The sequence below is a fragment of the Clinocottus analis genome, unplaced genomic scaffold (assembly GCF_023055335.1).
Source record: "Clinocottus analis isolate CAN_PGR_092001 unplaced genomic scaffold, fCliAna1.0.p SCAF_2, whole genome shotgun sequence".
NCBI classification, from domain to species: Eukaryota; Metazoa; Chordata; class Actinopteri; order Perciformes; family Cottidae; genus Clinocottus; species Clinocottus analis.
Genome location: NW_027175931.1, coordinates 7,654,123 through 7,668,809, shown reverse-complemented (window position 1 = coordinate 7,668,809; position 14,687 = coordinate 7,654,123). Strand labels below are relative to the sequence as shown.

General features: G+C 43.2%; 1 protein-coding gene across 6 annotated transcripts in view; it reads right to left on the bottom strand.

Annotated features, from left to right (window-relative positions):
• mecom (MDS1 and EVI1 complex locus) overlaps nt 1-14,687 on the bottom strand; it is a 132,539-nt gene that overhangs the window by 14,802 nt on the left and 103,050 nt on the right. For 3 of the 6 annotated variants that reach the window (XM_068585411.1, XM_068585408.1, XM_068585412.1), the window contains exons 3-8: nt 11,337-11,471; nt 4,221-4,323; nt 3,994-4,107; nt 3,303-3,414; nt 2,998-3,145; nt 2,710-2,863 (exon numbers count right to left, since the gene is read on the bottom strand). In XM_068585411.1, the coding sequence (XP_068441512.1) occupies nt 2,710-2,863; nt 2,998-3,145; nt 3,303-3,414; nt 3,994-4,107; nt 4,221-4,323; nt 11,337-11,471 (766 nt within the window). Of the gene's footprint in view, nt 1-2,685; nt 2,867-2,997; nt 3,146-3,302; nt 3,415-3,993; nt 4,108-4,220; nt 4,324-11,336; nt 11,472-14,687 lie in introns of those variants that run through there. The other 3 variants (XM_068585409.1, XM_068585410.1, XM_068585413.1) reach the window with 2 other exon arrangements.

Here is a 14,687-nt window from a genome sequence, read left to right as displayed (position 1 = left end):
TTGGTTGACGGTGTGAGTCAGTTGCTGCCACTCATCACCTGCACATCAAACCAAATTCCTAGGCATCTCCAGCCCCATTGTCTTCCCAGGGACGCTCCCAGGGAGTCCGTAAATAATCACACACAGACACACACACATTGACATGCAGGCACATTCAAAAAAAATATTCACAGACATGGAGATACACACACACACACACATTCTCAGCCGCATGCAGTACAATGGCTCTATTTTGAGTTTGTGAAGGAAGCAGAGTTGAATGAATCCTATCCTGCAGTCCTGTTCCCAGGGACAGGTCTCACGTCCTCTACTGCCCCTCTTCCCATATCCCCCTCCGGGCCGCTCTGTCACCCCCTCAGCCCCCTCACCTTGCGTCTTGGTCCCTGTCGTCCTGCGCTAAGTGACCTTCCCACAGTCAACCCCTGTATGCCTGTCTGTCGTTCTGTCTGACCCTGGGCGACATACAGTGGCAACACCCGGCCCTGAGAAAAAACCTCACTGTTCGACATTATCTATTGCCATTATTAGTCTGTCAAACATGATCTATTACCAATGGGTGATTTGTTCGAATTCACAAAGGGGACGGTAGCCTTATTGTTTTCCCATGCTCTTTTCTCTCGCTATTCTAATAAAAGTCAAGAATGCAGTTTATGAGAGGAGGAAGATGTTCCTCTCTGTTACCCTGCACCTCAGGAGATTTAGCTACACTCCAGCTGACGTTTAGATACAAACTTTGATCATCTGACAATATTAGAAAGAGGCAGCTCGGGATGATTGATTTTGCTCCCGTTGTTAAGAGATCTTTAAAAGAGGGATAAGGATGTGGTTGCCTGTGATTACACTTCTGCATACTTTGGATGCCCTTCAGCCACAAGGTGCACAAGAAGCATTTTGAGGAGATGAAGAGGAAGAGTGGGAAAAACTATTGCGGAAACAGATTTAAATAAAAACCCTGTGAGGAAAGCCCAATGGGAATGCTCGAGCAGAGAGTGTATGCAGTGTTATAAAAAAAGGAGAATATTTTAATAAATAGACCCAGGAAACAAAATTCAAATGAAGTGTATTTGTGGCTTGGCTGTGATGGATGCAATCAGGGTAGAAAGGTAGTTTTGAAAACATCTGGGGAAACAAAATGAAGAGTGCATGATTCATGACATTGCACAAGTTGTTTTCTCTCTGTCTTACAACACAGATGAAGAAATTTGGAAACTATCTGAATGCTTTTCAACTGATTACAATTCATCTGTTTGATCTTTGGCTGTAGACGTTTGCAGTGAGCATGTCTGCTTAAAACATGAGCAATACATTTTCAGTTTAATAAAATATTGTAGCATTGACATAAATTAATTAAAAATGTATAATAGCAAATAAGTACATGACTTGGGAAAGCTACACTAACAGCCGCTTAATCATGTGGTTGAGACATTTACAAACAAACAACACACACACGTGACACACTACGTGTGAGAACAGATTCTCTTCACATAGGTATTCATCAGCTCTTAATAAAATGAAACAAAAAATTATAAACACATTCCTGAGAGGGGACTGGTGGTTAGCGGAGTGTCGTAAGGAATAACCCTGCAGGCCCGAGTGCTTCACTCGCATACAGAAGCTCTGAGACACACACACACACACACACACACACACACACACACACACACACACAGACATGCAAACAGAACGAGGACAAAGTACAGCACTGTCCCAAACACGTACATGCCCTCCAAGAGAACGCTCACAAACAAACTCTTTGGATGCACTCATGGTTTCTCCCAGGCAGACGTCATGTTTGAGCCTCTGACTCTTTTTTTTTTTTTTACACAGCCATTAGTTGTTTTTAAACCTGCATATTTTCTGCTGATTACAGCAAATGGACTCCTATTCAGACGGAGCACAGGGAAGAGGGCTTTACATGTGGTTGCCATTTGTGAGGAATGGTGCATGTGGCGGAGAGAGAGAGAGGAGAAGAGAGGGGAGTCAGAGGTCTGCAGTGGAGATGCAGTGACTCCGGCCTACATACATATGTGTGAGTGTGTTAATGTGTGTTTGTGTGAGGAGGAGGACGAGGGTTGATTTGTGAAGGGTCAGAGAAAGAGAGATACGGGGCAAAGGGTGGAGGTCATAATGCTTTAGGGGATGGGGTTCAGATCTGCGTAGTGAGGTGGCGAAAATGTGAAAGGTCAAAATGTGTTTTGGTCTTGCAGGAGTTAGCATTTACTGAGGACAAAAGGTGTGTGTGTGTGTGTGTGTGTGTGTGTGTGTGTGTGTGTGTGTGTGTGTGTGTGTGCGTGAAAGAGAAAGCAACTTTAGCTGTAGCGTCAACGTCAGGTGAGGCTGGGTCACAGTGAGAGGCCACAACAAGGTTAAACCGAGAGAGGTGGGCCAAATTACATGCTAGTTTAAAGGCTGTTATCACCATATCAGCACTGTGTGAGAGTGCTGATGCAGATACAAATGACTCTTGTCTTAAAATAAATGGTACTGCCACTCTAAACAAAGCTACTTTATAATCCCAAGTGTAATTCCCGTGGAACATGCACACATCTGAGGAAGCTGAGGAAGGACAAAAAAGTATTTTTTGCAATTACATCCCATTTTTTCTATGAGAGGCAAGTCACAGGCATATTGTTATCATTATTATGATTATTATAATTATTATTATAACGTACTGAGGAGACTTACATAGGTAGGGTCTTAGTGACTTACACATGAAGGGCTTGACACTGCTGTGGATGTGCTTATGCTGCTTGAGGCCCGAAGACGTTGCGAACGTCTTGCCGCAGTCGGCGCAGGCGTGGGCCCGCGCCCCGACGTGCTGCGAGCGGATGTGCCTCTGTAGGTTACTGGGGTCTGTGAACACCTGCTGGGGAAAGGAACCGCACAGAGACACGGGGGAGTTACCACCTGCTTCTACAAACAGGAGAGAGATTAAAAATCTCCCGTGAGAAATAAAAGAATGTAATTCAATATCCCCTCCAAAAGTCATCACTCTACCTTTGAGCAGTTTTCACATTCATAGTGCTTGCCACTGTCATGCGACATCTGATGTCGGATAAGGTTGGATTTCCAGTTGAAGGCCTTAGGACACTGGTCACACTTATATTCCCTCTCCTCCGAGTGGGACAGAGTGTGGGCCTCCAGACTGCAGCGAGCACAATGAGGATTTAGACATTTGTTGTTTTTTTTATCACATGGCTGTCTGGCCGCTCTAGCTCTACATGTGTATCAATGGAGATGACAATCATAGAAAAAAATCCCAAAATACATCGTGTGTTTGAGTGTTCCAGCTGATGACTTACCTCTGGACATCGGGGAAGACCTGGTCACACTCCTTACACTCCTGTAGACCATGGGACATGAGGAGGGGTCGCAGATCTTGAGGTTCCTGGTCCTGCAGGTCACTGTCCCCTTCTATCGGACAAGATCAAAAAAAAGCAAGAATACTGTTCAACTTTAAGTTAACTAAAGAAAAATATATATGATGGTTTTGAGTTTCACTACAAATTGTAAAATGTTAACTATGTGCAATATAGGGGTATGTTTGCGGTACTTAAGAGCCACCGATTACATTACATATATCATATGGGAAAAATATCATGGTTTTATTGCCGCAGGCCCTAGTCAATTAGTCTGTGGTCCAGTTTCATATAAGTTGCACTAAATCTCTTGTTTCTACATTATAGTCCAAAGTTTTGAACAAGTAATGTAGAATGAATATATTCTTTAATGCATTAACTGTTGTAATTTTGGCTCAGTGGTCTCAGCTGAAAACAATGTTCTAAATAAAACACAATTCATGCTAGTTTGTAGACTCGTCTTTCCTGTGTCATTGTTGTGTACTTTCAGTGTCTCGGGTGGGAAACAGAGCCCTTACATCATTAGTGTCATCTCCTCCCAGTTAGGCTATACATCCGTGTTGTCACTCCTTAGTATCCAGTGTTTACAATGGTATGAAAATAGTCCACCTATTTAAAAATAACAGATACACACCTGGGTTAAGGAAGGAGGAGGGGGGTATCCCACACGGCTGCTTCTGGTGGTCCAGCAGCTGGGTACGGGACTCAAAGTGCTCGTCACAGTCCTCACAGTGGTACTGCCTCTCCTCTGCACGGCAGGAGAGAGAGAGAGGAACATTAGCCTATTCTGCATTTAAGTGAGGTGTATGTGTTGGTCAGGTCTCAGCAATGGACAGAAATGTGTGTTTGTGCAGTGCTGACCATGAATATCAGGAGCCATGATGTCACATGAATACTCTTCAGCCTTCATCAAAAGTAGCAGCTCCTCACCGGGGAAAATCTCACTGGTGACTTTGTAGAAGATCTGCAACACAAACACACACACACACACACACACACACACACACACACACACACACACACACACACACAGGGATTATGATTAAAAGTGTGCTTTTTTATCACAGTTTACAATTGCACAGGTAAAATAAACAGTACAAATGAACCAACACATTTTAGAGCAGGAGAGGTCACTTGGAGTTGCACTACTCTATCAAATGCACACGCACACAAACATCGGCAAATCTGCTACACAATACTTATCATATATGTACCACACACACACACACACACACACACACACACACACACACACACACACACACACACACACACACACACACACACACACACACACTTATAAATGGAAATACTGATTAGTTTGGAATTAAATGATCATAAAAAGGAGGCACAAACCATACAGTAGAATACTTTTACTCTCGCAAATACAGTATAAAAAAAAAGGATTATACAGAAATGCTTGTAGTAAGCAAGACAAAAATAAATGTGTGGAGAGCAAGCTCATGTATAGTGATAAACTGTGAAACCACATTAGTTGTTAAAAAAATGCAATCTGCTAATTGAGTGTTTCAGTGATGGATGGAGCTTCCAAACAGTGAGATGAATTAAGAACTAACACCACTTTCATGCGCTAATTTAAGGAGCACACTTTCACCGAGATAAACTTATTTATAAAAACGTAAGCAGTTCTATATAAATACTCAAGGGGCATATTTCATTGCAGCCACAATGCAGACTGATTGATTGTGAAACTGTGTATTCGGAGAGGGTCAGTCCTTTTAAAGAATCAGTGGAGAGACCCTGGGACTGTGGCGCTTCCCAGGGACACACAATAGCCTTTCTCTTTGAAACAATCCAACATGGCGTTATTTTTGGCACGCTTTGGAGTTTTAACATATTACCTTCCTCTGCTGTGTCGACGTGACAATGATGATGGGGGGATTTATTAGAAATGTAGCGGGGCGGGGGAGCTTCTGGAAGGCGCGGGTCACAGGTACAACGCTTATGAACAGGATTCCTGGCGAGCGCTACAAGGAGACTAAAGCCACACTGGCTCCGCAGAGAGTTACGATAAATATCTCGGTCACAATAAAGATCAGGATGTATTCTGTCGACTATGCTATAATGGTTTGTGTCATTGTTCTAACTTTTGGAACATGATATAATACAAAATATGACATCCATTCCATATTTTTACTGGCTCCACTGTGACTCACTGAAGCACAGGAAGTTCCTCGACTGAGAGTCACTTGGGGAGCTCAAGTGAGTAAAAAAGCAGCGTCTGACCAAGGCAGAGGTCTTGAATGTCAATAGCTGAGGAGAGATTGGTGCACAGTAACCAATGTAGCTTTGTGGTTGCATGAAAGTACGATTAAAATTCAGGCATTAAAAAAAAATCGCGGCCAAGAAAGTTAGTGGGAGGGTGGCAGGCACTACACGTCTGACTCCCATTACAGGGCTTAGCCAGAGTCATTACACTTATCCGGACCAGGAGAGACACATTACATACAAACCACCAAATGCCATGCAAAAAAGAAACTCTTGTTTTCATTTTTGCAGCATTTTAATTTTCAAATATTTTCTATTGACTCAATTTAACCGCTCCGTAGAGAGCAAGTTTGCCAACTTTTTTTGTCTGGTGCTGCAACCCCATTGTCTCTAAGAAATAATAAAGGGAACTGAACCGTGAGGGTTCTGGACAGAAGCTTTAATCCCTGACATACCCTCCTCTAACCTCGCTCTACACCATAAACACACCCATGCTTGAACATGGATGCACTTCATACGTGCACGCATACGCAAACAGACACACTCCTTTCCTGTGCCCGTCACCTTTGTAAGGCCACAAAAATATTGTGATTTAGAAACAATAAAGCAACAGTTCAAACAGACATGCGAGTCTGCAGGGATTCCGCTCTGAGAGACTGATACTGAGAACGAGGAGGGAGGCTCTTTGGAAAGCTACCAGGGCGCAGACCGAAACATAAAAATTAATGGACATTGTCAAAGCCACTTTGTCCATAAAATCGAGAGTAAAGGTCATGGTTAAGTGCAACTAGTAGTCTATAGTTTCAGCTTGTTTTACAAATAAGAGGAGACAATTAAGAAACACACAGGGAGGAAGAAAGAAGACCCAGGTGAGTTTTTCAAACAAGACGCAAACGTTCACTTTGCAAGCCTGGCCTCTGACCTCCCTCTTTTAGGGATCAATGAACATTTGTGTTGCTCTATTTCTCTGGGCTCGCTGCACATGAGGATGTGTTTTGGGGTAGCGTAAGTGTACACACGAGCAGACACAGGAGGGCGATTACGAATATGAGGGGAATTCCCCCAACAGCTCCACCTCTTCCCCGAGGGCCGCTGCAGATAAACAGTGTAAACTCGCACAAACAAAAAACAAAAACAAGGCAGCAACTCACTGAGAAACAGACGGGGTGGCGTTTGATTTCTTAGCAGGTCATGTATACACACCAACAGACACACACACACACACACACACACACGCGCACACACTGTAACTGCCAGCAGCTTAACAGTGGCTTAAAATAACAGGTTATTCTGTAGATAAGATAGCCAAGGTGTCTGAGTTCACACTGAGAAAGCAAGCAGCCTCAGCATCAAGGCCATGTCCTACTCGTAGAGAAAAACTTGAATGAAGAAATTATTTGAGAAAAAAATTCAAAACATTTCTCCTTTGGAAATAAACATGAATCTGTAAGTTCCCGTCAATGCAATGACTTCTCCTGCTCTGTGCAGACTGCAGCGATAATCTCCTCACTGACTGTATGTTATTGCACATGCTCATCAATTACTTTCCATCTATCTGGATCTGTGTATCATTTCCTTACTTTTGTGCATTTACCCAGTGACGCTACTTATCTTTCTCTCTTTCTCTCACTCCCTCTGTCAAAGGTTACAACCACAAGAGGATCAAAGGCTATAATCGGACTACTTCGTTACCTTGACACCATTAGTCATTATCGGAGTAAACACGGTCACATTTTTCCCGGTCACACCCCGCCGGCCGACTCCCCGCTCACACAGAGCTCATTCGACAGGTATGCCACTCACTGACGCTGCTGTCCTGCCACAATGAACCCTCAGTCTGGGTGCTGCCGCTTGTAGTGCAAAAACACGTTCAATCTCAAGCGACATTTACATCTAAAAGCGATGGGAAAAGAACAAACAACAACAGCACCGAAACAAAACTTCCAATTCATTTCCAATAAAAAAAATAACCATCACATTTTGGAAGACTACCCACCACAGTGGTTACCTATATGCTTGCCCAGCAGTGGCACAACAACAACAACAACAACAACGTGTGTCCACACGAGATGCAACCTTCCTGCGGCTCCCAGGGTCATGCAACATGTACGGCACGTTTGGCAGTCGCCTTAGCTTGGCGTCGAAAACCAAACCATTCCGTGACTGAGATAGAAATAAAGAGTCGAAGCACACGATGTGCAGCTGGCTGCAGCAAATTGGATGAACATGCAAGGGAGTCAACATGGCTGTATTCATGTTAGAGCGAGTCAGCTGTGGTGAAGGGGCCTCGTGAAGAAGCAGAAACTCTTCTGGTATCTCGTGAACGACATGGCACGAGCGTCAGATGGAAACTCTGCATCTTGAAAATGACTTTTATTAGGCGGTTGTGGACCTCATCTTGTTGAAATGGTCTGTGTTGGATTTACAAGGTGGTTCCAAGTTTGTCCATGTGCAATCTTGAAATCTGTTCGTACAATCAACTCTTTTTTTCATATCTGAATACGCCTCAAGCTGTTATCTCAGTGAGTTACAATCCCTTCATGGCTTCCCCGCCAGTGTATTAACACAGTGAATGACTGTCAGTGTTTTGCTAATATGCCCCTCAGCCACTTCATCCCACTCAATACTGAGTGAGAATCAATAGAGCGAAAGAGATTAACGCTCATATCCCTCTGCACTGTCTTATGAAAGGCTCTTCAGGGCCTCGTTGGATGATGTTAATTACACTTTTAATCCATTTTCCTTTCAATTGAATCCGTGGAGTGAGGAGCGCGGTGGAGGGGTTTTTCAGCCCTAATTGCCCTAATTATCTTAACGACAAAACATGGCGATCGTGGAGGGATCTATGCAAGTAGTGCTCAGGCTGCGTTGTTGAGCTCAGTGAATTAGCAAACAAATGAGGATATCAGGGGAGCTTGTGGCAGCGACGGTCAAAGGCTATGGTTGGACACAAACAGCAGGTCGCAGACCAAAGTTAAACGACTTAATGATTACAAATTAGCTTAGCCATTTTCTCTGAATACTTTTGCAGAATGCATAATTGTATAATTCTTCAAAGTTCTTCTGTTCTTGTAAAAGACTAAATTCAAACCTCCGCACGCTGAATTAATTACAGATTTCAGTGTGACTCACAAGCTGCGACACCTGCCATCCCCTTCCTCTCGCTTTCCACTCTGCAGTGTCAAATATGAAAAGCAATAAAACATAAAGGTCATAAAAATAAAGGCTGTCCTTGTTATAATACAGTGAAAATACTGAATGTGCAGCTAATTCTAATATGAGAGGAAATAAATGGAGTCTGTAACTTAAGTCACATTAAATTCAAACAGCTGGACATCCACAGTGAGGCAAATCACTCTTTAAATAATTCTAAATTCTTCATTTTTATTTCCCCTCTGGAATGAGAGAAGCAATGTCAGACATGTGAGAAATTATGGACATCGAGAAGATTGCAAGACTGTAGATCAGTTTCATTTGAAAATTGATTCTATATGCTAATATCTAAAAAAAAAAAAAAAAAAAGTTCTGACTTTCTTTTGGGTAATATTAAAAAATGTGTTCAAGTTCTCTGCAGACGCTTTCACAACGTAGATCTTTCATGCCGTTGTAGTAGAGCTGACTGGTTAAAAATGAATTACGACAGAGAACGCAAGAGGGAAAGGAGAACTGTTCCTCCATGAGACCGGCCTTTTCCTCACTCTCGCTGCTCACTCATTCATTCCTCTCTCACTCCCTCACCCTCCTGAGATTGCTCATAAAGTTTTATGATGAACAGAACTGGGTCAGGAATAAGAGGACGGAGGCCAGTTTTACACTCACGCTGGCAGGGCTGAATTGGTGCTTGAAAAGAAACAAGGACCAAATGACGCCCAGCACACCTGGAACGTGCTGTCGTCGCGCGACACCGTCTTTAAAATAAGTTCTTTCTGCTGATGGTGAGAAGAGTTGGCTAAATATGGTTCTCAGGGAAGACGTGTAAGCTCATGGGAAGCTCGGTCTGTGAAAATCTGGTGATGCGTTGTGTGCAGCATGTGGTTTTAGGCTGGGTTCAGACTCAGCACTTCTCTGTGGCAGTAAAAACCTGTTGGAATCAGGTACTGGGTTTTACCATTTCCAGCTCGGAATGAGGAGCACGGGGAGTCATCTGAACCGCAATGAAGAATTCACACACACACACACACACACACACACACACACACACACACACGCACACGCACACACACTCATTGAGGTTCACACATGCATTCATGTAGAAACACATGCAGTTGCAGGTGTGTGCACACACACTCCAGAGACACAATGAAACACTTCACAAACTCACAACAAGTCTATGTACATAAAAGCCCTTGTAAGCACACACACACGCACCCACACACACACAGACACAAACACACACCCAGACACACACGCTATCAAAAACTGACAGCCCCTTTACAAGACCACCAGTCTATTCATTTTAAAACATACAGACGGGCATTGTGAGGTGCTACAGTGTTTTCAAAAAACAGCAATGTCGGCCGGAAGGCTTAAAGACGGCACATTGTGCGGTGTTGTGACAGTGTGTAATACTTAACAATCACCTCATCACAGCCATGTCCGTGACCTGTCGGAGCCTTACACAGCCACCCGAGCAGAACCACAGTGTTGACAGCGAGTCACACCTCGCGGAGAGCGTGGCATAGAAAAGCCCTCTCTGCCTGTTTGTCTGTCTGTCTCTTCTAAAAGAGAGTGGGTAAGTACTTCTGGAAAGCGCCTCTTCTTTTTCCCCATTTCCCATACTGTTCATGAAAAGAGCACAGGCTATACGCTCTCTCAAGCTCTTCCTTCTTTACTGCGCAGGAAGGGAGACGATGACACGTGGAGTCTTTCCCTTTAAAGATTTCTAAATAATTTCAGGGTCATAAATGTGTTACTGTCGTGTACTTTGGACTGAACATTCAACAGGTGACACTCAACAAGTAATCTAGGTGGACCACCAGTGAGAAGCGATGACAAGTATGCATGCCAGATTGTGTTTTTGTATTTGGGTCAAGCTATGGTATGCTCCATACACATGTCAAATCAAGTTTAGCCTCCTGTCTTCCAGCAGGTTTCTGAGTGGAAGAGGACTTGGGATTACCGAGGTGAACAGGCCCCCATGTGTACAGCACGCACCTCCCTGTGCAGCCAGGTGAGCAGCAAAAGGACTGTGACATTCCTGGCATGTCTAAGACTTTATATCGCAAGCGTGACCGGGAAGTGTGCGGAACTATCATCTCGGCGGGCAGCCTCTGATCCCGCCCTGTGGTCCTCGCACGGCAGAAGCCAGCGCACAATTAAAAAGAACGAAAACACACACAGATAGCGAAGAGTCTTTGCGGTTCAGCGTGGGGGAGAGCTGTGTGTGAGTTAGAACTGAAGGCAGGGTGGGCCAGCCGCTCCTGGGACTATCTGACTTGGATCACAATAATACCTTTTAACACAACAGCACGCAGACAGGACAACCATCGGAAAATAAAGGAAAGCCCTCTGGCATCAGAGCTGTTTTGTTCTTTTTAAAGCAGTTTTAAAGATCTGACTTTCAGTTGCACTTGATTCATCCAGCCAGACAGCAAGATTCAGGCGCATCATGTGGGAGTTGGAAATCCAGACATGTTTTTTTTTCTCTCTCTCTCTCTCTCTCTCTCTTTTTTCTTTTCTTCAGATCATATTCATCTTGTATTTTGTTGAGGTCGTTCAGCCAAGCAGGCTCCGAGTGTGTCCACGTACCTGATCACCTATCTGGCACGCTGTCAGGTTATGCTGCCTGGCCGCAGGGGCAAACTGGATGTGCTTCAGCCAGCTCCCGATATCTGGCTTGCTGGCATCCACGCAGAATTTTACATGGCCTGACCCGTCCAAGATCTGTACGGAGAGAGAGAGAGAGAGAGAGAGAGAGAGAGAGAGAGAGAGAGAGAGAGAGAGAGAGAGAGAGAGCGAGAGAGAGATCAGACTTTGATCAGGATCAGTCCAGGTTACTGTGTCCAAACACTGACTAACCACATACCTCCCACAGAGAAATAAGACTCAAATTTAAGGAGCTGGTCTGTGGTGCAACACACACACACACACACACACACACACACACACACACACACACACACACACAGTACAGTGCAAGGAAAGTCTATTTTAATTATCCAAACATTCTTTTGGAATATAAAAATACTTGTCCGCATTGTTTTATAATCATCATTTCAACTGTAATTAATGAAGAAAGAAAACGTGTTTTCATTACTGGAAAATACACACACGCAAATAATAATAATAATTATATATATATATATATATATATATATATATATATATATATATATATATATATATATATATATATATATATATATATATATGGGATTTTTTGGGGTTAGCCTTGGGGAATGATTAAGGAATGATGTCATTCCCCTTGCAGCAATGAAACATGTTGATTATATTAATGTTTTTGTAAGCAACAATAAATAAGGTACCAATAAAAGCCCTAAAAAATATATAAATAAAATAACTCATAAGATTAAATAAAATAAAACAACAATGGAAAATGTGTGAGACAGCATGATTAATTAGACTGTTATCATTTTGTAAAAACGAAATGTATAAATATGCTGCTAAAATATTATGGATTTAAATTTACTTCATTTTACGTTTGAATTCGTTTCTGAAAATGTGGTTTAATCGAAATAAATAGTAAACTCTACTGATTTTAATAGTTTTTGATAAATATTAATTTAAAATGATATTAATTAGGCCTAAACTATGTAATAATAATTGTAATAACACTAATACAAATACTAATAATAAACGAATAAAACAATTGCCTTACTTTCCAACGCAAAACTCTTCAAGCATCTAAAACAACAATAAATATGATGAGTTGTATTTTGATCCTTTTATCATAACGTCACTGCACTTCTATCGTTAAATAAACATTTATAATGAATTTCTCTCAACGAATTGTCAACAGTAAAACATCATATGAAGGTGTTAATATATATTACACATCAGCTGTAAACTTTACAGGGAAATAGGTAAACTGCAAGAAATCGCAAGAGAATATAAATTACAAGGAAGTCGCCGATTGTTGTGATGCAAAGAGGAATCTCCAGCAGGGTCACAAATCTGTCTTTGTATAACCGGCCACTGAATAAATATTTAGCTTGCATAAAGCCCTTTGTCTGGACTCACACTGGATCTCCCATTCATCATGCAAAAACACTCTGCAGTATATAATTTCACCGTCAAATTTACAACGAAATGAACAATAAACATTTTTTTATGGTTTGCTCTCTATACAAATCGTTCCACAAAAGCGATAGTTTCGTGTTCATTCATAAAGTTTCCTCTTACCGTTGAAAAGTCGCGTGCGACACTTAAAAACCACTTGGGAGAATAGCTGCGCTGCTAACGGAGCGAAAGTGATGAAAACTCCGGTTTTTAAAACACAACCGTGAAGGACACACGAAAAGAAAACTCGACTGTCAAATAAACATTAAGACTACAAATTGGCTCAGCTGCGGCGCGGTGTCCAGCTTTCTGGCATTGTTAAAACAACAACAACAAAAACACACACACACACACACACACACACACACACACACACCAGTGTTGTGCTGGTTTTCGGTAGCGGTGTCTCTTCGGGTCTCGAAGCCGCGGGACGAGTCGCCTCCTCGCCGGTGCGCGTGTCCCTCAGACAGCGCGGTGGGTCAAAGTAAATCCTCTCTCTCTCTCTCTATGTCGTCTCGCGGACACCGCGGGACTCGACCGCTCTCCTCTCTCTGTCCTACAGACACCGCGGATCGGAACTAAAGCACCTCCGGCACATCAACTTGCTCCCAACTCTTCACTGTGTGCGCTTCGCTTGGCTCGTCCGCTCCTCACTTGTCACCCCTCCTGTCCTGACGCACCCAGGTGTCCACGAGTAGCCATTCAACTTTTCATTTTTCTCTTCCTCCACCCCCCCCCCCCCCCCCATCCCACCGCCGCTCCCCCCCTCCCTGCCTCAGTCGGGATGTTTCGTCTATGATAGCAGATATATTCATGCGTTTGCGTGGGTGGGGGTTGGTACTTCACGCGTCGCAGACAGTTTGTGTGATATCTTGTGCGCGCATTGTCTCATAAAGAAGGACCCGGCGCGTCCATCCCTGCAGCCCGGGGAGAGGCGACTCATAGCGGGCACGGTCCTGGGCTCGGTCCCCCGGTCGGAAGCGACTCGTCTCCCGCAGTAAATTTTAAAGTGACAGGGGCCCCGGGGTTGGAGAGGGTGAGCGGGGTCAGGGAGAGGTCGGGATGGGGCTTCTGAATGGATCAACTACACACACACACACACACAGGCAGCACACTTTAATGAACCAACACGAGCATCAAAGCGCGTATTCCACGTGTTCCCAAACTTCTTTTTCTTTTTTCTCTCTCACAACACGCCGCGCCAGTTCATGGACCATTTTATGGCATTATTAACGTAAACTGAAACTGTGTTTTTGTTCCTATTTTCTTCACTTTTTTAATATATGTTTTACCTCCAGGTTATGAGTTCACAGTTCTGTTCTAGCAACAACAACAAGAAAAGAGAGAACTATAATAAAACACATTCTCTAATTGTGCTCGCTTTACGGAGTAATGTAACAGTTAGACTTAAGCGTTCCTCTTGGGGACCTCCAGGAAACTCCACATGGACCATTACAAGTCCCTGTGCCTCAATTTGTGAAACACTGACCTAATCACCTGCTTTTCTCGAACTTGAACACACACAAAAACGCTGCTTGTTAGGTGGCTGTATACTTGTAAGTTGTCCTCATAAACTTTCCCCCACTTACACACACAATGAATGCTGTTTTAAAATGACCAACAATTGTCAAAAGAAGAAGAAGAAAAAAGACGAGACAGAGCACGAGCTCAGTGAGTGTTTTGAATCAATCTGATATTAAAAAAAAAACACATTTAAATGATGGAACATGCCCTGCACCTGCTTCGCAGCATCAAAAGCAGAGAGACCACGTTGCTTTAGTTTAGATTATTTGGCGTTGAATCTAAATGTGAAAGTTTCAAGCTGAAACCGATATTATGTACAAACGGACACGTGTATAG